The sequence below is a fragment of the Hetaerina americana genome, unplaced genomic scaffold (genome assembly GCF_022747635.1).
Source record: "Hetaerina americana unplaced genomic scaffold, ioHetAmer1.1.p SCAF_6, whole genome shotgun sequence".
NCBI classification, from domain to species: Eukaryota; Metazoa; Arthropoda; class Insecta; order Odonata; family Calopterygidae; genus Hetaerina; species Hetaerina americana.
The window spans coordinates 4,823,632-4,848,286 of record NW_027287205.1 but is presented as its reverse complement, the minus strand read 5'-3'; the positions used below and the strand labels follow the sequence as shown (position 1 = coordinate 4,848,286).

At 36.2% G+C, this 24,655-nt stretch overlaps 1 protein-coding gene across 1 annotated transcript in view; it reads right to left on the bottom strand.

Annotated features, from left to right (window-relative positions):
• The window catches only part of nrm (neuromusculin), a 692,888-nt gene that overhangs the window by 18,587 nt on the left and 649,646 nt on the right, over nucleotides 1-24,655 (bottom strand). Inside the window, exons 17-24 of the mRNA XM_071593903.1 lie at nucleotides 19,873-20,013; nucleotides 19,441-19,474; nucleotides 14,624-14,749; nucleotides 10,737-10,844; nucleotides 10,597-10,676; nucleotides 9,097-9,600; nucleotides 2,569-2,640; nucleotides 1,359-1,501 (exon numbers count right to left, since the gene is read on the bottom strand). Of these exons, the coding sequence (XP_071450004.1) occupies nucleotides 1,359-1,501; nucleotides 2,569-2,640; nucleotides 9,097-9,600; nucleotides 10,597-10,676; nucleotides 10,737-10,844; nucleotides 14,624-14,749; nucleotides 19,441-19,474; nucleotides 19,873-20,013 (1,208 nt within the window). The remainder of the gene's footprint in view (nucleotides 1-1,358; nucleotides 1,502-2,568; nucleotides 2,641-9,096; nucleotides 9,601-10,596; nucleotides 10,677-10,736; nucleotides 10,845-14,623; nucleotides 14,750-19,440; nucleotides 19,475-19,872; nucleotides 20,014-24,655) is intronic.

Below are 24,655 nucleotides of genomic sequence, written 5' to 3'. Positions count from 1 at the left end.
TCTTCAATCTTCCCTTCATTCTCCTCAAAAATGCTCATAGGTTTTTAACATTATTCATTTATCAGCTTTCATTGTTACCATAACTCCATGACGTACTCCTGAGGGATCAGGTACGTGGGTTAAATAAATAACTATTTATTTTGATTACTTTTTTCCTTTTACAAATCGAGTTTGCATTCCCATTAACTTCATTCTACGATAGAAGAAAAGATGAACATGATCTGCCATCCTAAACAATGTGTACATAATTTTCTATGAATAAACCTAGTACATAATTTAGTTTTTTACTTAATGGAATGCATGATCGCATTTTACATTAATTTACATGTGATAATGTGTCGGGCTAAATGAGTGTTTGGCTTTACTAGATCAATCAAAGAATGCCTTATGCTCATTTAACAAGGTTCAGCCGTCCTTCTTAACTATTCTTGCATGTAAAATGCATACACAAAGTGTGTCTGAATTCACGTTCACCCAGGATGAGTAGATCGCGTATCAATGTTGTGTGGGTTTTGTAATGGAGTTGGCTTTCTCTTGGCGCTCAAAAAAGAGACTGGCCATGATTTTTGACCCATTTCAATTAGGAAAAAATATCCCTCTCATATTCAGGTCAATATCATCTTTGGTCCAAACAAAGAAATGTAATAATAAATATGATCCTACTAAAATTCAGTATATTCTAAGCAAGCCATAAAATATTAGCTTCAAAATTTTTTCTGCAGCAAATGTCATCAAGTGTTCAAACTATCTTCATTCACGTTGTGAAGTAGGCAATATCTCTAAATAGCTTCAGACTAAATAAAACTTGATTGGTGTATTATTGTCCATTTTTACATGCTAGCCATCTTGTTATTTCATTGCACTGTTTGATAGCATCCACATGGATGAATATATATTATCATTATTATGCAAAATGAGGCTTTTCAGAGCAATGTAGAAGTCTAAAAAGTGCCTAATCAAATGGCAGGTGTAATACAATAAAAGGAACAAATATTCTAGCTACTTATTTTTAATTAATAAGCATAATAACTATGGATATTAGAGGAGGCATAAATAATTGTGGTGCAAGATTAAAAAATAAAGTTTAAAGGTCTCAGGTGTGACCTTGTGGAACTTACTAACCATTTTCAAAATAAAGATACACTCATAAAGTCAACTTAAAAAAAATTCTTAATTAGCCTACATCACATACATGTCATTATCGATAATTAATAGTAAAATAAATATTAAGCATAAAAATCAATTTCAAGGAATAGAAAACAAAATGTATGATTTATATATTTTCAAAAGTACTCAAGTAATTAGTTTGAATGTGACTGAAAAATTAAAAATTATAATTCCTAAGTTTCCAAGCATACCTTATTTGGAGGGTTTTGAAGACCATGGAAGGGAAGATTTTCATAAAAAGCTCTGTCATCATCAGCTTGGCTCCCTCCCATGTTGACACCATCTGGTGTTTTTCCCTGATTGGACTTATCTCTGGTAGCTGACAGGCTGGGGTCTGGGCAAATTAAAGAAAATTATGTTTAGATGCAAAATAGTTCTCTATTTCAAAGACCACATCTGCTAGCGCTTATGCTGCCCTGCATGCATGGAAAATTTATTAAACATTTAATCATACAAGAGCAATTACACAGAAATTTTCATGCAAATTTCAGTCAATTGTATGAGAAGTCTTTCTTTCCTAAAAAGAAATTCCTTAGAATTTAGTCCACTGAGAAAATAGAGTATACTGACATGTATTTATCACTTTTTTGCACATATTCTGAGACTAAACAAGATGTAGCCTTGCACCAAATAAGTTCACTTCACTCCATTGCATGAGCATGTTATATTATTGAGACACTACAAAAATAGAAAACTGTAAATAATTTTAGATTTATTAGAGGAAGTGTTTGAGCAGGAATGTCTTAAATGTGTGGGCTCCCCTCTGAGAAAAAATAAAGGAATCATTGCACATGCAGAAAAGTACTCTGATTCCACCTTAGATAATGGTAGCTACCTCAAAGATCCGAGAAAAACATTTGAAAAAATAATTTAAATTTATTTAAATCAATCTGCCATAGATAATCTAAATCATTTATCAGTATTGATTCAATGTTATGATTCTCCACTTTTTACAAATGACATAACACGGCTAAACCAATAAATTTAGATCAATATAAGAAATCTTGAATCTCTACAAAATAATTACCTAACCTTAAACATCTTGAACATCTTGTCTTGAACATCAAAATCATTTCTATGAAAAAAATAAAATAGAGTGATCAGCAAATTTTAAAATCAGAAAAGAGCCAGGAGGAAGTAAAAAATAAAATAAATATATATTTCATAAAAACTTTTCCCATCGATGAATGTATCAAAATAAATATATTTGCACTTCCCAGCTGAATTGGAAAGTGTTCATGGGCACAGCATCTTCTTAGGCACATTCCTATCATTCAGCTATAAATAACAGAATAGTTGGACATAGGAATAACAAAAAGATCATATCTCTCAAAAACATGCATTAAAACTACTGCACTAAATGGGATTTAAAATACCCCTTCAGCTACAAAAACAACTTACCTCTCCCAGTTTTTTTGCGCTTCCTGGAGGTACCACGGTTGCTTTCCCCATCTAATTTCTTGAAGGTCACCACTACAAAATACACATTAAATACATGCAGATAACACATGAAATACAAGCAAAAAAGTCACAATTTAGTGAAAAACAAGTTGAACAGCTAACTCGAGAAACATCAAGTTGAGTATCATTCCACAACATGCATTGGTTCAAATAACCACAGTATAATTTAATAAAATTAAAATTCATGGAACATTGGCCATTAGACATCAATAAAGATGCTATCACATGACATGCACTCCATTGAAAGCCTATACATTCTGAATCAGATATCAAGTTTGTAAATTGCTCATTTCTCCAAAAAGAAAAATCAGTGATAACTTGATGTCATATAGCAAAAAAATATTTGGGATACTAGCATGCACATGTTAAAAATTTGAGAACAATGGTGCGGTCATTTTTTAGTCTTATGGTCTTGCTGATTAAAGAGTGCATGACTGGTGTATCTCAAAAAATCCCCTTACACACTGATTCTCCAGGAGATTCCCGTCTGAAAATTGAATGAATTGTGAGCAATCCGCAGACATAGGTACATATTCTAATCAATAATCAATATAACAATGTGTATATCATTTGCCCAAGCATTTATTATCCGTTCAGATGTGTACTACTTCTAGGACCTAGCCCTGCATTTAATATTTTGAACTATATTTAACAAGTTATCCTTTACTGTTATCCCTAAGTAATGAATGAACACTTGTTAAAATAGTGTAAAATCCTCATCATTTTACCCTAACCAAAAACAACTTCAGGTTGTTCAATGCATAGAACCAATATTAAATGTTACATGTATTTCAATTAGCGTTAGGTGTTTGAAAAGTACCAGCTGGTAATTTATTTTTCTATGCACGAAAAACGTAATGTTTTCCTTAAGAAAAAATATGAGAAACCAGATTATATTTTGAATCAAGTGCAATGATGCAGAGATGAAATATGAAATCGATAAATTTGTTAAGAAATATGAAAATCGTCACTAAAAATAATGACGGTAATTCAGAATTACTTTATCTAAGGTTCTAGCACCAATTTATCCAAGTATTTCAACAAAAAACATCTTTTATTCCCAAATCAATATTTATAAGACATTTACTTAAGGTCTGTACATCATATTATTTTAACACAATATTATAAGAAAACTTGCACATTAAGTATAACTTTTTAATAAATATTTAGTAAAATATTATTGATAATGATACATTTAGTCTAATAGACTGCAGCTTTATTTTAACATTAGCCAGGACAAAAAATTCATAAAAGAGTACTGAAACTGAAAAGGTAGCATTGGAAGCTTGCATCTTTGTTTACAGCCCTTATAAAAACCAGTCAATACGTATTCAAAAGATTAAACTCATAATAAATGTGTGATTTTAAATTTATTCCCTAAGGTTTTTTGTTCAATCTTCAACAAATAATCCTGAATCACAATGGTACAATTTTCCTTTTACTCCTAAGCAGAATGCAATAGCCAGGGTACCTATGTAGAAATTTAGGACCCTGATTAGAAACTTTTGTTTCTAATCAAAATTTGTCCCTGCTGCTGAAATGCAACACAAATGCACTTTATTCAATACCTAGTTATTTTCTAGGGAGAAGCACAATACAAAGTGCATTGGCATGAATTATCCAGTTCTGTTAATTAAGTCATATTATTGGGTAAATTTGCGAAAGGAATGCATTAACAGAAAAAACTAATAATTAAATTGATAAATGTAAGGAATATGCTCTCTATACAAAATAAAATTCACTTGAGAGCATGAAATACGGATATAGCAAAGAAAAAATCTCAGGAGTAAAATATCTTGCGTTAAATTAAAATTAGATGTGTTTTAATTCAGAATAGACATGCATATTATATTAGAGGATCTCATTAGTACATTTTTACCAGTGCCTAATAATACAACTATAGTAACTTAACTGGGGTATATATACAAACTGATAACCTGGCAACACTCTACCTACCAAAGATATTTTCTTGTCTATTAATATGGATTTCAATGATAAAGAAAGATGGCAATATTGATTGCTGTATACTACTTTTTTTTAATGTAATCTACCGGTTAAGGTAGGTTTTTGGATGGAGACAACTACCAAACAAATATTTTATTACTCCTAACAAAACACAAAATCCATCATCCTACTCTATATCAGGTCCCTCTTCATCTCTGAGTACTTTCTTCCTCCCTTCATCCCGTCCAACATCCCTATCCTGTTCCTTCCCTTTCCTCTTTTGCCCAACATTCTACCCTCTATCACAGTCTTCAACATCCTACTGCCGGTCAATACCCCCTTCATCCACTTTTCCTGCCTCCATAGGATTTCTCCCAACAAACCCCTCTCTTCGCCCACCATACCAAGTACTTCCTCATTTGTTTTCTTCTCTGTCCATTTCACCTTCTCCATTCTTCTCCACACCCACATTTCAAAAGCCTCCAATCTACGTCTATCCTCCTGCTTCAATGACCACGTTTCTGCACCGTACATAGCTACGCTCCATATCAAAGTTTTTACCAGTCTTTTCTTAACATCCTTACTCAAAGTCCCTGTCATCAACTCCCTCCTCCTTGTGAAAGCCTCTTTGCCTAGCGCAATTCTTCTCCTTATGTCCCTACTAATTTGACCGTGTTGGTCCAAAACACTACCGAGATACGTAAACTGTTCTACCTGCTCTAGTTTTTGCCCTCTTATTTTAATGTTAAGCTTGGCCTTTTTCTTTCTAGAAAATCGCATAACCTTTGTTTTATTAATATTGATTCTCATCCCATACCTGTCGCACTGAATTTCCAATTCACTCAGCAATGCTTGCAGCCCCTTGGCTGACTGACAAACTAAAGCTTGGTCATCAGCAAACCTAACTGATTTTACAAATTCCCCGCCCACTTTCATTCCTACCTCCAGTTCTTCCCATGCCTCTTTGATCATTTCCTCTGCATACAGGTTGAACAGCAACGGTGATAATGGGCAACCCTGCCTTACACGCCTTCCTAACACTGCCCATCCTGACTCCCCGTTTCCCACCCGCACCCGAGCAGTCTGAGACATGTACAGGTTGCGGATTAGCCTCCTTTCTCTCCAATCTATTCCTATTTTCTTCAATATACTTATTAGTTTTTCCCTATTCACTCTATCAAACGCTTTTTCGCATTCTACGAAACAGGCAAATACCTCCTGGTTGTGTTCTATATTCCTCTTGATTAATAATCTCATTACTGCAATGGCATCACGCGTACCTCTCCCCTTCCTAAACCCAAACTGATCATCCCCTAAGTAATCATTTGCCCTACTCTCTATCCTTTTGTTTATGATCCTGAGAATAACTTTAGCTGCGTGGGATATCAAACTAATTGTCCTATAGTCCTCACATGACGTGGCCTTTACCTTTTTCGGAATAGGAACTAAAACTGATCTCACAAAGTCTTCCGGCCAGATTCCCTCCGCATAAATACTACGGATCAGCCCATATAGCCTCTTCCTCCCACCTTTTCTTAAGCATTTTAAAAGTTCCACGGGAATGTTATCTACCCCCACGGCCTTATTTAGTTTCAATTCCCTTAATGCCCTTTCTATTTCATTGTCTAGTATGCCTGGACCTAAGCTGTCTTCCTCTACGTCATTTTCTTGTTCAATGTCTAACTTTGTTGGTCTGAGTTCTTTACTATACAGTTCTTCTATATACTCCTTCCATCTCTCTTGGATCTTTCCTGCGTCAACTATTACCTTACCCGCCTTATCTCTCACTGTTAGCATAGCTCTTCCTTTCTTACTTCCCGATAACGATTTAACTTTGCTGTACAGCGCACCAATTTCACCCTTTCTCTGCAGACTTTCCATATCCTCGCACTGCGTCTTCCACCATGCTTCTTTTGCTTTATTTGTTGTCCGCCTCAATTTATTGTTCAATTCTTTGTACTTCATTTTGCCTAATTGTGTATTTATATTCTTCCATTTTTGCCGCTCATCCATCTTTGTAATCATCTCATCCGTGATCAATGGTTTCCTTGTCCTTTTAGCGTTAACAGTTCCAATAGTGTCTTTTGCGGCTTTAGATAACCCTTTCTTGATCATTTCCCATTTTTCTTTGATAGTACAAAGCCCTTTACCATCCTGCATTATTTTCTCTGCCGCCTGCTTGTATTCCTTCCTTTTCAACCCATTTAATGCTTCTACATTCCATTTTCTAACTCGCCGCCCCTGCGAGTTAGAAAATGGCTGCCTCTTTTTGAAACGTACGCTACATTTCATAACAACTAAATTGTGGTCTGAGTCCTCATCCGCTCCCGGGAAGCTGTGGGAATTTATCACACTGTTCCTAAACCTGTGTCTAACCAGGATATAATCTAGCTAATATCTTCCTGAGTCACCTGGCATTTTCCATGTATACCTGCGTCTTTTGTGGTGTCTAAACCAAGTGCTGGTGATGACTAACCCCTGTCTCCTGCAGAACTTGACTGCTTTCTCCTCGCGGTCATTCCTCGTGCCTAAACCTTAGTCCCCCACCTCATCACCATCTCTTCCTTTGCCTACCGTTGCATTCCAATCTCCCATCACTATCAAATGTTTCCCTGTAGGAACACATGCGATTATGTCCTCTAACTGATTGTATATCCTATCGATCCTTCTTCCTTATGGTTGCTCGGTGGCATGTATAACTGAATAATAACCAAGTTCGTCGGTTCTGCTTTTATCTCTACTAGTAATAATCTATCTTACCTGCTCTATGTTGACTACACTTCTTCCTACCTCTTCATTTAATACTATGGCAACCCCTCGTTGACTCTCGTCCCCACCGCTGTATATTATTCTATACTTATCACTCCAGTAATCCCCGCTATCTTTCCATCTCACCTCGCATAGACCTAAAATATCTATATTTCCCCTTTCCATCTCTCGCTTAACATTCTCCAATTTCCCTGTCCTCATCATTGTTCTAACATTCCACGTTCCTATTCTAACTAATGTGGTCTTCTTCTCCTGCGTCTTCTGTCCTGCTGCTGCTGGTTTTCCCTTGCAAGGGTTTTGTGGGATGACGACCGCGGAAGCCTTGCCTCCCCCACTGCCGGGCACGACACACGGCCGATTGGGCCAAGCCCCGTGGTTGCCAGGACTCAAAATCTCTGTATTTTCCATCATTTAAATCTTGGGAGTGATAATTGAGGTGGTTTCCTGTTGCCTTCCTCAATAGTGTTTTAACGTGACACCATCACTTATTGGCCACCCCACTGGGGTCAGACGCTATTGCAGCCGCCTCACTGAGGAGCAGACGCTGCGTGGACTACCTTTTGTCTGGCTCTTAACCTTCGACCTATCTGGCATGGGTGACCCTATCAGCAGCAATTATTATTACTCCCGCCAGCACAGCTCTAGGGGTCATCGGAATGCACAAGCCCTTCCACCACGTCAAGGTTGTAGTCCGGGGAGGGTGTATACTACTTAAACTTTATAAAATCAACAATTTGAAAGATTCCCTTAAAAACATGCAAAGATTTTACATTTTTCAGAAATGATGTGACATGCTAGTAACTCAGAAAAATCATGTTCTGTGTGTTTCTTGTGGGCACTTCATTAAATATATTTGGATGGATATATTAAGTCCTTTCTCTATTTTTGCATGAGTAATATGAGGAGATAAATATCATTTTTGAAAGCAAAAGTTTTTGGGAAAAATGTTTAGGGATGGCATAGCAAATTCACCTGAGAGACATTTTATAGCAATGAAACATGGTAGAGTTTACTAACATGTGAGTCATTTAAGTGTTGAAGCATGGGCAGGTTTACTTGGACCACTGTAATTTTATTTTACTTATTTCTAATTACTTGATGTCTTTTTTTTAAGATTACTCTTGGAAATTACTGTAAATGGATGACAATCATTTTATACACTTGAAAAAAAACTCAAAGTGTATTTATTAATGAAGGATAATTTGCCGCAATATTTTCATCCAAAAATATGCCATATTGTTCATGATGACTGATTTGTAATTAATAAATGAATGGTGTTTTTGCAACCTCCAAAGAGAGCACATTTATGATTGCCATTTCTGTTAAATTCAAATGTTAGCTAAAAGTTATCAGATCATCATTTAATTCTTTTGTCTAAAAATAAAACATTCCACTGATTTTTCAATGAAAATAATGAAAACTAAAGAAAGAGGAAAAAATAAAACAAGGTGAAACAATTGAGCCTTTAATATATAATTAGAAGCCACCTGATAAGAAGTGTACTAATGAGGTTTTTGCATTTACCTATGAGACCCATATTAATGCAAAACTGCACTCGCTTTAAAATTTTCATGCACATGGAATGTTAAAGTGACATTTTATTCATGCTTCTGATGAAAAACATTTAATAATTCTATAATTTTTCATATCATGTCAGTGCAATGATGCAAGTAGGGAGATATGGTTTCATTTGCAAGCAATTGCTTGTCCGCAACTGGGAGATGATGGACCTCAGGATGTCTATGGCTGCCTTACCTCCGCTCTTGCCATGGAAGATACCTGGCACAGTGCTCATTCTAGCTCCGCCTCGCACTCTCCTGCCGGGACACCTCCCCTGCAAACTTCCCCTACTTCCACCTCCCTGCCCAACCACCATCCCGGCCAAATACACCCCCACCCGGTCCCGAGCGGGACCCCCGTCAAGGGCTGAGCTTCGAACCACATCAATGGGCACACTCAAGTTGTTTATGTGGGAGAAATTTGAGAGGTTTGGGTTGTGGTGGGCAGAGTACGCAAGGGGGTGTTGCGTGGCGCCAGGCCTGCCAAGGGAGTGTGCCCCATTCACGTGGACGCGCACCCCTGGGCGCAGTGGCCAGCGGGGCAGCATGGCCTGTGGGGCCAGAGGCCCATGTGGAGATGCCCCCTCTGGGCTGGGGTCAAGGCCATTGCAACGGCGAGGGTGGTTGGGGAGGGATCGGTTGAAACGGAGCCACACGCAGTGAGAGGGGGAGGGGAAGAAAATGGGAAGAGACATCACAGCTCAGACATACAAACAAAAAATTGGAATATAGTAAACATGCTATGCTTTTAAAGGTTGCAACATACCCAATGGAATGAAAAAAAACTAGACAAAATTGGGCTTTCATGTCTATGATTAATGAAAATAATAAATTAATCCGCAAAGATTTTTCTAATGATAAATGCTGGTGCATGTATTTCTCAGGTTAAAATTAAGATCAGAAGGGTCATGAGAAAACTTTGAAAAAATATAATTCACAATTGGAAACGTGAAACGAGCAGTGAGAAATAAAATTCCATTCAGAAAAATCTTTGTTAGATTAATGAACAAGCACAGCTCAACTAAAGCATTGGCAATGTTGCCATTTATGCAAAGCAATCAATCTCCACTTAAAATGTTAACAATATTAAAATAGCACAAAGCTTCACTGCTAAACAACAACCATCACGCTAATATATTGTTACCATATAAAAACAAAAAAATTTACCTTCAACTGATAATGCATACTGATGATTTTCCAAGCCTAAAATTTATCTGCCAAAGAATGAGTTAGTAAAAAAAGAGAATAGCAGAGAAGAGGGATGATGTGTATCTTGAGACAACTAAAAAAATCATATTGTTTGTATGAGAAATGGCACAATACCAAGGACGTGTTATTTGAAAGACCAAACCAAATTGCCATCCAAGGCATGGATATTTCCATAATTGACATCATCCTTGCCATGCTTCAACAGATTACTTAAGCTGTGTGTCCATGAATGTGCTACAACACTTCAGTTACTCAGAAGAAAACTCTTAAACCCCATACTATTCAAGACGACTATATCTGAAGTAAGAAACACACAAAGGAAATAGAAATCCTCCTTGGTGGAGAAACAGTAGTGGAGAGAGAAAAAGAAATACTATGCAAGTTGGAGAAATGAAATGAGAAGAAAGGAAGAAAGAGGGTAAAAGAAAGGAAGGAGGAGGGAGAGAGATAGAGATACGTGCTTTGGACTTTTGATGTTTTCTTTTACCTGGGAGGAAGCAATCAGTGTCGGGAGGAGCAAGGCTCATGAAGTTTGGAGTGGCATCAATAGTGGCCCATCCAATCGGCCTGTTAGATGTTGGGGATCTTTGACTGTTATTCGGGTAGCGTCAGGGTCGAGGCACAGACAGCTGCTGTGGCAACAGTTGGGTCTGCGCTTGCAGCTGTTGCTGTTGCTGTTGCTGATGGGAACGGGCAAAGGGCCGGCCTGGCCCGGTCAGGCAATCAGGAAGGTAACTGAAATGTTGTTGCAGAGAGGAGCAGGTGGCGAATCCCTCATTACAAGGAAAGGAGAAAGGGTATTTCTTTTTGCTATGTGTCGGATCATGCCAAAGAACTCAAAGAGCCCAAAGGAGAAGCAAGAGAAGAACTACTTTAATCAGGTGGTATCGTACAGATCAAAGGAAGAAATGATAACTTTTTGGTGTTGTGACTATTTTTGAAGCATGGATCATATCATATCCAGTTGAAATGTTGCAAATGATAAGCTGATGACAATATACGGCCCTGAATGCCTTTATCCAAATGCACATTTGTTTATTTGTTCCAGAGGAGGGCTAACTGGCAGAGGATTAGCAAAACTTACAAAGGTAAAATCAGCAAAGAACCCTCCCAATAAGACCTCCAACCACCTCCAAAAAGTCTAAATTCCAATACTAAAGCACATCAATTAAAAATTGGTAGCCGATTAATGGTCCTCTAAATTTTCTGAGAAATTACTTAGTTCATAGAAACTTCTTGCATTTAATTATAGCCCCCAACTTGTGCCATTGGTTTGGTAAATGATACCCACTAAATGAAGGAACAACTAATGCACACCATTTGTATGTGTACATGCATTTGTTTAACTGTCAAAGTATAAAATTCCTTCACCATGAATATATTTTTGATAACTGGTTGCTTTCATGTGAATGCATAACAATTCACCATATGAAACTCCCATACATATGCCTGAAATGAAGCCAAATAAGATTGGCTAATAAGATAGAACCAAAGCCTGTTTAGTGAGCACTCCTATGCATTCTAAATATTTAGACTTCTCCCATTTGTTTCAACATACTTGAGCAATTATTAATATACGTACAGTAAACTCTTGATTAACTGTGCACACCCACCGAGAGGGCCCGAGTTCGAATCCTGGAGACAATTGATATTTTTCAGTTGTATCCCGATCCCTACTTGAAGTGCTTTGTGGAGAGCACTTTCAGTGAGTACGATGTCCGTTGGATGGCACATTAAACTGCGAACCCCCATGGTGCCTTTCGATAAGAATAGGCTTAATAAATGAAAAAGAAAAACTTTGTTCCAATCCACCACTTTATTTCAGGTACGACTAGTTTCGACGCTACGGCGTCATCCTCAGGTACAAAGTTTAAAGTCACAATCATTGTATGTATACCCTCTTCAAGAAAGGGTGGGGGAGTTGTGGGAAGAGGGGGCGGGGAGGTTCCCGTCCGAAAAAATTAGCAAATTGTTCCCAAAAGACAAATTCAGAATTGCTTTCTACAACAAATAAAATTTAAAAATGTTCATAAATAAAACTAAAGATAAAGTTGAGCCACTGGAAAATAGTGGGATATATGAAATGGTTTGCGGGGATTGCAGTGCGAGGTACATCGGACAGAGTGGTTGAGCGGTGCGGACAAGAGCGGAGGAACACAAGAGGTGCTACAAGAAGTGTAACCTCGCCCAATCCCACTTTGCCAAACACCTGTGGGAGGAAAATCACACCAGTGATTTCATCCCCAATATTCTACATCGTGAAGAAAAAGGGAGGAGGATGAACAAGAAGGAAGAGTTGGAGATCTGGAGAACAATGAAGAAACATCCTTTACTCAATGACATTCTGTTTGAAAACGTATCACCTCTCCTGGAAGCCTCCCTAGCAATAACAGAAAAACAGAACCTCTAACCCCTTCCCCCTAACTCCCATTGACTCCTAACCCCTACCTTTATCCCCATTAGCCATTGACTCAAATTATACCGACCAATGAAATTTTCCCCTTTCTTAACCCACCTTCCAATCCCGCTCACTAACGCTTTTCCTGGTTTTTCCTACCCTCTCCCACATTCCTTCGTACCTACCCCCGTACTCCCCTCCCCACCCCCTCTTCCCACAACTCCCCCACCCTTTCTTGAAGAGGGTATATATACAATGATTGTGACTTCAAACTTTGTACCTGAGGATGACGCCGTAGCGTCGAAACTAGTCGTACCTGTAATAAAGTGGTGTATTGGGACAAAGTTTTTCTTTTTCATTTATTAAAATGAACTTCCACAAAGTTGAGGCTGAAACTATTGAGATAAGAGTAGGCTTATGCCGATGCCAGGTTTCTCTCCACCTTTTTTTCTTTTCCCGTCCATCCCTAATGGCTGAAATGACCTTAGCTCTTGGTCGCGTCCCCTAAAATTACTACTACTACAATAAACTGAGTATGCATTACCCATTTTGCAGATTATTTGTGCTACTCTTATCTTCCCAGCACCTCAAATTTTTAACAAAATTGCTTTGACATAATAATAAATGCTTTGAATTTTTGGTATCTTTTTTTAATTACAAATTGGAAATATCTTGGCTACCGAGGAAGTTTTTCACTTCACTAAAAATCAAAAGTTGTCCTTAATACGATTTAATATTTTAATTTAAAAATATTTGTAATGCCACTATTTTCCCAATATTGCTCATCTTGCATTCTGTAATGCTAAGTATTCAAGACTCTCCCTTAAGATGATCGGATACATAGATATATTATGCCACAAGTAAATCTGTACAGCTTTGCATAACTTAAATTGCTATCACATGAAGTATATGATTCTGTATCGGTGTTCTTTTGCCAGCATTCACCCTTTGCCATTCTTTTATTTTTGCTGTCTGGCTACATGACGGGTAAAATTTCTGAGGAAAACACGTTCTGCCACTCACTTGATAGTTCTGCCCTCTTGTCAACTTCTAATTCCACCCTTAATAAAATGATTGAAAAATGTAAAATATTGTATTTTCCACTGCTAAAAACAAATCAATCGCAAGGAATAACAATGGAGAGTCTCTGTGTATATCTGTTTATATCATGACTATAAATTCTAAATATTTCCTTTATTGATGTTTTTCGAAAATCTATGCTTCATCACGCATCAATTAGCACACAGATAATCGAGAGTTTACAATATGTGCATATTATTTTACTTTCAAAGTGAAATTCAATGTTCAGGCATTTATTTCTGTACCCCAAGGTTTTCAAGAGAGCAAAATTATTTTGCTGGAACAACAATTCTTGAAAAACATGCATCATACTCTTTTTTCAAATCTCATTTTAATTTACTTCCAGCAATAATGCAACATTAAGATGTACACTTCAGATTTAGAGAGAAGGATTTTCTAATCTAAAATCATCATTTGTTCAAAATAGTGAAATTGAGAATTCTCACATGTACATTTTAATGTGTAACCTATACTTTTTGGGGATAAAAACAAGATATATTCTATTCACATTTTGTTTGGATGCCCAAATGAATATCTACATCATTTAGGTAGAATATTGATGATGTAATCATTAGATGAACATTAGATCAACACTATGGTATTTCAAGGCACTGAATACATAGCTTTGTTGGACAAGTTACTTAAATTACAGAGATATATACTGATAAATGTACTTTGGAATTAGCAATGAAAGTATAAACCAAATGCATAGGACTTATGCTGATGAGTTATTTTGAGGTGGATTAAATGGATTGACAAATTCCTCTGCACTTCTGGATTATCACTTCCCATCACATATGTACGTAAAACCAAGTATGCATTCATAATGTTCTAAAATTCATTTTATAAGCCATAGTCACACATAAAAATTATTAGTTTTGTGAACCTTAGTATTCACTTGGCGTTTACAGTCATCACAGTGGGACACACTCTGAGAATGACATTCTGTTAGTATCTCAGATGCATCAGTGAATCTTCGGTTCAAAATCAATCTTGATAGTGCAAATTATATCTCTTTGCATTCCCAATGCCCACTCAAACTTCTGTCTGATATGATGGTATGGCCATTTCACTCTGTAACATATTCCTGACATCAATCTCAATTTCAGAATCATTTTTTCCTATCAACACCATCAAGTTATCACAGTAGCAATTTTCATCCCTGAAGTGAAAAATTGTAAAATAAAGAAATAGAGGATATAATCCTGAAGCATTGATACCAGAAATGGCTAAGTATATAATAATATACAGGAAGAATTTATTAAAAATAAGTAGGAAAAAATATATATTTAAAAATGGGGGAAAAGAAACTTTTCTTATTCAAATATAGTGTCAAGAGAGGCAGGTACAACTTGTGAGAAAATGAAAGGACCATCATATAAAATCTAGATTGACAGGAAAGGCAGCCAAAGAAAGAGTCAAGGAATGGAAATTGGGAAGGTGCAGTTAATTGTATAGTTTATAGAAGTGAGATTTCTATACAAAAAACCTATCACAGTTGCATTTTTTTATAAATTTGGCAAACATATAAGCACTACCATACACAAGTAAGTCTACAAACTTTGTCCAAACATTTGTGATGACTGACATTTTTTACGAGTATACACGTACAATTATCATTCAATAAGTGACATTTTAAAAAGCATTACAACAAAAGTGCAATTAATTTTCATGTGAACTTTCGGTGGAGCTATTATTATTATTATTATTATTATAAGTGGCAGAAAGTTAATCAAGGGTAGTATTGTTTTTTCATATTTTCAATACTCTCCTACGCCATAAGTTTAAGCCTGCAAGAAGGGATACACCTTTGGATATTTTTTGAGACTCATAAAAAGATTTATGTGAGGTCAAGCTTGGTTGAACTTTGAGCAGTTCCGAGAAATACTTCAGAATCACAAAACAGAATGAAGGATAAATGGATCCTCTAGCTCATTAGTGCAAAGAGGGATTCATTTTTAAAAATGGGTCATGAATTTTTTCTCCATGGATATGGCAGAATCGTATTAAATATTTCCCAAACAATAAGTGGACAAGCTGATATTTGCCATTCACCTCCGAAGTTTCCTTTATCACTATAAACAATAAAACTGAAGGTGTGCAACTTTGATTAATTGGATCAAACTTAAGGTCTGACCTTTAACAGATGGCACTGAAGTTAAACAATTACGGAAATAAGAGCCTTTTGAATGCACAAATTCTGTTTGAACTAATCTCACTCACATCCTAAAATAACATTTAACTGTGCATATGTTAAATTTTAATATCCATGTCAACTCATTTCAAAGCTCTAAAAATGTGGTTCAGGAGTATACACCAAAAGGCAAAAAGTGGCCGAAAAAACAAAAGGATGATACCTATTTACTTTGTGCTGGGTGATTCAGAGAATAGTCCAAAGTGGATTATGCATGCTGATTGCTTCATGGCAAATATGCAGACATTAAATGGCATACTGATGTGCTTCAAAAATCGTAAGCAAGTGCATGGTGAACAAAGTGAGACAGCATTAGGATCCTTTTATCTATCCCTCAGTTGCTTTCTTTCTATCTGCTAAAGTAGTGGCTGGATAAATAGCAATCATGTTGGTGGCTAATGCTAACATGTGGTCTCTTTTAATTGGTCTGCATTGATATTATTGGTTATTGCTTTTAATTATATGGTATAGTGATATCAGTTACTGTTTTGACAATTTTGGTTAGTGATTTAGATAAATTACAGTTATCAAGATATTATCTTTGAACATAAATTATGAACAATTTTGAACTTTAGTATATTCATGCCTGGTTTCAAGTAAAAACTCAAATGAGCACTCTGCATACCAGAAGTTGGACCAAACAGAAGAATTGATTCATAGCTATTTATTACTGTACATGTTTATATTTCACTAGATTTGACAGTAGGAGAATGGGGAAAAGGACAAGTAACTGGCACAGTAACTGGGACATTTGAATTTTAAGCTTAGTAACAAGCACAGTCCAATCAGGTGAGTAAGGGTATTTACAAAGTGTACCAAAGGAAAAGGAATCACAGCTAAGCTGCAGTGTCTTTGCATCATTATTATTTTGTTTTTAAACTTTAGATTGTAAATTAATTGAGAGAACAGCAAACGAATGGTGATATCATTAGTCCCCTTGGTGACTTGAAGGCACACCCTTTGGTGATTCCCCAGGCACCTGCCAAATGGTCCACTGGTCAAATTTGACCTTCATAGTAAAAAAACCATCCATTCTTTGCTGACTCTAGCCATTTCTAATTGACACAGCCAAAAGCATAGATTTTACAAGGCATAGGGCCCAAATATTCTTCAGAAGATTTTATGCCAATGAAAGATTGAAGGAATGGACTGACCTATTCCAAGTTATTTCATTCAGTCCTATTTTTTATGTCGTATGTTCTCAATTTATTTTATTCAGTACATACAAGGGTAATTTGAATAGTTCTCGGAATGGAATAGAAATAAATGAATTAGCTTAGCTAAACCTTTTTATTTTTCAATGTAGTCTTCCTGTGCCCTAACACACTTGATCCAGCAATGTTCTTGACCACATCTCGAAAAATAGATTACTTCAGGCCTGCAAAATACTTGTCTGCTTTGGCTGTTAGTTCTTTGCTTGAAGAGGGTATCCATCCAATTAGGAAAATTTTGAGCTTGGGTAAGGGATGGAAATCTGATGGAGCTAAATCTGGTAAATAAGGTGGGTGTGGCAACAATTCTTATCTTAGTTCACATATTTTTTGCCATGGCAATGACACTTGTAAGTGGGTGTGCAGTGTCTTGATGAAAGATGACTTTCTTCCTTGTCAGACCTAGTCTTTTTGTGTATCATTTGCTATAGTTGGTCCAGGAAGTTAGTGTAGTATTATCCAGTCATTCGGGAGATAATCACCGGGGAGATAATAACCATTGGGTAGATAATCTATCAGATAAATCCCTTTCGCATCCAAGCAAACTGAAGCTATCATCTTTCTGGCCTTTGCTTTCTTTGGTGGTGGTGATGTTTCAACATTTTTCCACTGCTATGCATGCTATCTAATGGAAGAAGGGACCATTTGGTCTCAATTTCGCCCAAATAAAGACCGCTATCTATCTATCTATCTATCTATCTATCTTCCATTGGTTATGGATGGTTGAATTGTAATCAGCAATCTATTAGTGCCACCAATGACTTCAAATCAGTATGATTTTTTTGAATACTAACAAAGATTTGCATTATTTTCTTTGTACTTATATTAATGAGTTAAAAAGATGAGAGAATTTCATTAATACAGAAAAAAATGCAGAAATGAATACCACAAATGAGATACCTATATCACCACATAGGGGGGATTTGAGCTGTTCTTTGAGCATCAGAGTTTACAGGGTGTGGCAATTAAATCCAGACAAATTTCAATTTTGAATTTCCCATCATATCGTAGTTTCAATGGAGGTCGCGATTGACGCTCTTGGAAGCTATAGGCATTTAGTAAACAGTCATAACCTCAAAGTGGTCGAGATTTTACGTACAAGTGCAGAGTACAATCGAAGAGCTGGTATTATCGAAAGTGTTCGCGCTGGGCATTATAATTCAAAATAGTTCAATTCTTTGGGAACCATGGAACAACTGTTTATGATATTGTGGCTAAGTATAATGCTTCGGAGAAGTCTGGGAAAGGTAAGACTACCTATTATCATTTACCAAAGCAGATTTTATAGTTATTTGCTAAAGTCAAGAAGCAAATGGTTCAACAAGATTATCTAAATTATCTGTGAGTTCAAGAAAAGTATCAATGTACTGTCTTCATTAAAAATGTATTTTTCTGTACTATGCTTGATAAATGCAGAAATCAAAGAAATCCTAGGAATTACATCTGAAGGATAAAATTATATGAGCGGTGAACAAGCTAATATCAGAAAAATGTTGAAGCCACTCTGTAGGTCTGAGCCCTTCTAATTCTCCATCAGAACCTTCCTGTTTTAGATTCTAGGGAAGCAGTACTATGCAGGCAGTTCAGACCATGTAACTTAGCTGTAACTGTATATGAACAAAAAATACAATTTTCTCTTTGACTAGAATACTGCAAAACCCTGAATCTAATCTCCATTAGTTGAGATGGATAAATGAATCATTTAGCCTTGTCCTTGTAGAAACCATTGACTAATAATCTATATTCTTCTAACAGATACAACTCTCATTCTACATTAAAAATTAATCTTTTTATGTGCTTGAAAATGATGAATTATTAATAAAAACTTAAATACAAAAACCAATATGCAAAAACCAATATGTAAAAACCAAGAAACCACATGGGTTGATGGTAGTAGCATTAAATATATTTTGGAGACATTTTCTAATTTAAATTCCATTTCATGCTAATAATGCCAACCACTAATTTTAAATTATATTGCAGATGATTTTAGCCTGTAGGTAATTGACTGAGTACGTTTAAAAGGTGTGATTGATTTCCAAGCATTTATTTTTAATGTCCAAAGTGGCATCCCTCATGTGAAATGTGAGTTTAGGAAAACTAGCAACATTATTAATTAAAAATTGAAAAACACCGGCTTAATTCAAATGAAGAATTTTCAAATTGGTGAAAGAGTATCTTTGAGCTTATTAGAATATTTCCCGAGCTTGCTTATGAAGTAAAGCCAAACGTCCATTTCACCAGCAAATTGCACATCTTGGGAGTTTCATCTTGATTTACTTTCTGCGGATGAAAATTACATTAGAGCACATTTTACATAATCTAAGTGTGTGGAAATTCTATTTTGTGCTGTAAAATAATATCTTGAGACCAAGGAAAAATCCGTGACAACATTAATCATTATTTATACATAAAATAACTTCCACATTAAATTCAAAAGCCACTTACTTTTCTCTCTCTTCCATCTCCACAGGATTATTGTCTAGAAAAATGAAAATCATACATGTAGAGGAGAGAAACACAAGCCTAATATGGTAATCCAAATGATGAATGAATGATTTGTGGGTTATCAAAATTTTAATTCAGTTCACTTTAAGCCATGCAATCAAACTTCAAATGCAAATACAAACTGAACTGATTACAGAATTTGAAAGTTCACTTATCAAAAATTAAATGAAGTTGGGTACATAACAATTCAAAGCATTCTCATTTAGTAAATCACACTGCTAAGGAAACTTTAGACATTTAATTTTAGCCATTAGTAAAGTCTTCATACATTTTTCAAACAAGTTAGAGAGTAGATACTTTAGTCAAATTATTTGAACATGAACATGACAGTCCTCATAAAGTATTTTTCTTTGTTGGATTCATTTAACTCACACTTATCCTCAGCCCTTCTCCTCCGGCAAACTATGATGATGATGATGCACACGATGATCACCATGACAACAGCTCCAATTATTATAGCCACAATTATCAGTACATTATCGTTCTCTAATTTTTTCCACCAGCTTTGGCTTACTGCAAAAGAAATTGAGCCAGAAAAAGAAAAAATTTAACAACATCATATTAAATGGTATGATAATAGGATACTAGGTTGACTAAAGGAGCTGACACCTAGTTAGACACTTAGTTAGACTAATGAATTAATTTCAAACTAGTTCAACTTCAACTGCACTTAAGCCGTGGTTCAGGCTGAGTAACATGAAAAATGAGTGTATTTTTGCATTTACATTTAAATATTTGTCGTAACATTGTTGCATATAACATGCACACATGCATAAACATAAAAAAATAAATAAAATGATGCACATCTAATATTGGGCTGATTCTGAATGTACAAGTTCATTATAATGCTGAGTTGAAGACTGAATAACTGTTAAAAATGGACACAGCAGATTGAATACTGTTTTAGCAGACTGTGACTTACATTTGTCTGTGGACTAAATCTACTAATTCGTAGATGAAAACATTTGCTTACACTTGTCCCTCCAGGCCATAGTCCTGGGTTCCCAAAACTTTGAGAACCTGTGAAGCCCTAGTTATTAATACATATATTACTTAAAAATAACTCTTGCCAAAATGTTATATATATATATATATATATATATATATATATATATATATATATATATATATATATATATATCAATGAAATTAATATAATAAATGTTACATGCACTGTAGAACAAAACTGCACATGATACTGCAGTGAACTGAGTGGAGAATACAAGCATAACAGCCATTACACAAAATATACAGTGAAGACGATTTGGGCATATTTGCAACCTATATACAGGGAAAGGTAACTCCACCTTTGTGGAAAAGTTAGAGAAATGCCATTAACAGGTGCCAAATAAGCATTCTTGAATAAGAGAAATGTGCTGGAGCAATAAATGGGTAACTCATGGCTAGAAAACTCTTCAATAAGAGATAAGTATTGATAATGTTTCCCAAGATAGAAGATAAGTAGAAAGTATTATCTGTGAATAAAATAACAGAGGAAAACCATGGAAATGAAGGATTCCCATGGAGGATGGGCGATGGAAGTAGAAGACCATTGAAAACCATGAAAACAAAAATTAAAAAAAAAATAATTTAAACATCCTTTAAGCCATGATAATTATTAATGAGAATGGTGGAAGGAAATGTGAACGGGGAGGAGAGCTATAAAGAGAAGAATTAAGTACATAAAACAATACAGGAGGCATGAAAATGATTCGTTGAAAGTGAAATTTACGAAGAAGAATTTCTCACAAAGAGTTAGTAAAATATAAGGCTCAAGGGGAGATCTGTATCAAAAAACCTACATTTGATGAATGATTCGTGATGATTCATGATGCTCATCATGAAAATGGAACAAATCTGTTATACAACTGAAAGAAAAATATAGGTTACTGTTCAAGATTTTTATGGCACACCCAAATTACTTTAAAAGAGGGTTATTTTGGGCGGAAAAGAAAGTCATCCAATATTAAAAGGTATAATTGTATTTCTGGATTCAAGGATAGGATGTGCAATGAATACATTAGAGGTATGTAGCAGCTGGAGGGTACATTTGTTTTGGCTGTGTGGACCAGCCTTTGCTTGCTTTGATCACAGTGGCAGTTGGACAAGAATAGCAGGACAGAGGGACTGGAGGCGAGAGTCATCAGAGATCATCTGCGTGCATGGCCTCTCGTGAAGCAAGGAATAAACACAGTGACCGTTATTAGAGACTTAAACTTCCAATAGTCTCTACAACCAAGACCCTATAAAGTAATTACTGTAAATATTTAACACAGTCTATGAAATTTTAATGCTATTTTTAACTGAGCTTGACCTTAAAGTTAAAGTCTGATTGAAAGAAAATTCAGTCAGTTTAATTTCAATTCAACACAAATATTGTACCTCTCATCAAATTCCAGTTGAAACATCTATTTCCAAAAAAAATTATTTTTTGTTTTGGTTAACTGCTACACTTTTTATGTGATTTTCTTTCAAAAGAAGATACTCAAAAAATATTTCCTGCAAACTTATGTTTGCTGTATTTCAAAATGTTCATCCAATCCATGAATTTATTTTAATCACGATAGTATTGAATATTTCACCCTACAAGTCATCAACAATGATGACATAATTGTTACAAGCATAGGGATAATGGTGATGAAAATATTGCTGCATTACATATATTTGGAAGATATTTAGTTTTTCAGATAAAGGATCTTTGAGTGTAAAAATTATTTAATTAAAGGTATGCACAATATTTTGTGCCTGTGAAAACAAAATATGATATATTCACTCTAAAATTATTCTATAGGAGTATATGAGCATGTATAAAGACCGAAAAAATGAATAAAATGCTTCCTCAAAATGAATCCAAAAAAATAAATGACATTTAAAGTCTGTCCACTATAAGAACCTTTCTGAGAAGGAAGTTCATATTCATAAAATTGACTCTTCCCACAAGAATTTTAACTGAGAGCTGGGAAACACGATGTCCAGGAGACTTTTTGCATTGGCAAATCATTAGGAACTTACATAAAACCAGAACATTATTTTCCAAAATATGCAGTGTTTTCTGGTCCCAAGTGTAAGAATTTAATGAAATACTATTATTATAGAGTAATCTACTGATTAAGGTAGGTTTTGGATGGACAAAACTACCAAATACATATTTTGTGACTCCTAACAAAATGCAATCTACTCTACATCAAGTACTTCTTCATCTCTGTGTACTTCCTTCCTCCCTTCATCCCCTCCAACATCCCTATCCTGTTCCTGCCCTTTCCTCGTTTGCCCAACATTCTCCTGTCTATCACAGTTTTCAGCATCCCACTGCCGATCAATATGCCCTTCATTCATTTTTTTCTGCCTCCTTAGGATTTCTCCCAAAATTTCCCTCTTCTCGCCCACCATATCTAGTACTTCCTCATTTTTTTTCTTTTGGCCCATTTCACCTTTTCCATTCTTCTCCACACCCACATTTCAAAAGCCTCCAGTCTACGCCTATCGTCCTGCTTCAGTGACCACGTTTCCGCACCATGCATAACTATGCTCGTAATCAAAGTTTTTACGAGCCTTTTCTTAACATCCTTACTCAACGTCCCTGTCATCAACTCCCTCCACCTTGTAAAACCCTATTTGCCTAATGCAATTCTTCTCCTTAAGTCCCTACTAGTTTGACCGTGTTGGTCCAAAACACTTCCGAGATACATAAACTGTTCTCCCTGCTCTAGTTTTTGCCCTCCTATTTTAATGTTTAGCTTAGCCATTTTCTTTCTGGAAAATCACATAACCTTTGTTTTATTTATATTGATTTTCATCCCATATCTATCGCACTGAATTTCCAATCCACTCAGCAATGCTTGTAACCCCTTGGCTGACTGACAAAATAAAGCTTGGTCATTAGCAAACCTTACTGATTTTATGAATTCCCCTCCTTCTTTCATTCCTACCTACATTTTTTCCTATGCCTCTTTAATCATTTCCTCCACATATACATTGAACAGCAAGGGTAATAATGAACAACTCTACCTAACACCTCTTCCTAACACTGCCCATCCGGACTCCCCGTTCCACACTCGCACCTGAGGAGTGTGAGATATGTACAGGTTGCGAATTAGCCTCCTGTCCCTCCAATCTATTCCCATTTTATATAATACTTTCACTTTTATACTCATTAGCTTTTCCCAATTCACTGTACAGGGTTCGTCCGGAAAATAAGTGTACTGACTACTGATTTTTTCCCGCCGCTCCAGGCGCGCCCAGCACCGCTCTGACGGGCTGCGATTGGAGGGGGGTATGTTGGCAAGCGACGCTGAAAAAGGCAGTCGGCTCTGAGCTGTGGTGTAGTGAGGAGCTCTGTTAACGCGAACCTCCACGCTCGACCCACGTCACGGAACGCGATGCCGAAGTTTTTGGAGCAGCGTTATTCCATCAAATTTGCGGTAAAGCTTGGGAAATCGTCTACCGAAACTGTCGGTATGATTAACCAGGCTTACGGGGAGTCAGCCATGTCCAGAAACATGATCTTTCGGTGGCACAAGATGCTCGTGGAGGGCAGAGAAGAGGTCGACGACGAGTCTTCGAGAGGTTCCCGATGATGCCTTCGCGGGAGCGTTCCAGGAATGGGAACGCCGCTGGAACAAGTGTATCGACTCACAAGGGTCCTATTTTGAGGAATATTAGCTTAAGATATGTAAAAGTGTAATAAATTTTTTTTCCTGAGCTCAGTACACTTATTTTCCGGACGAACCCTGTATTACATGCCTTTTTGAAATCTTTGAAACAGACAAATATGTCCTGATTGTAATCTATATTCCTCTTGATTAGTGATCTCATTACTGCAATGGCATCCCGCGTACCTCTCCCCTTCCTGAACCCAAACTGATCATCCCCTAAGCAATCATTTACCTTACTCTCTATCCTTTTGTTGATGATCATAAGAATAACATTAGCTGCGTGAGATATAAAACTTATTGTCCTGTAGTCCTCACATGATGTAGCCTTTACCTTTTTTGGAATAGGAACTAAAACTGATCTCACAAAGTCTTCCAGCCAGATTCCTTCCTCATTGATACTGCAAATCAGTCCATATAGACTCTTCCTCCCACATTTGCCTAAAAAGTTCAGCAGTTCCACAAGAATGCTATCCAACCCCACGGCCTTATTTAGTTTCATC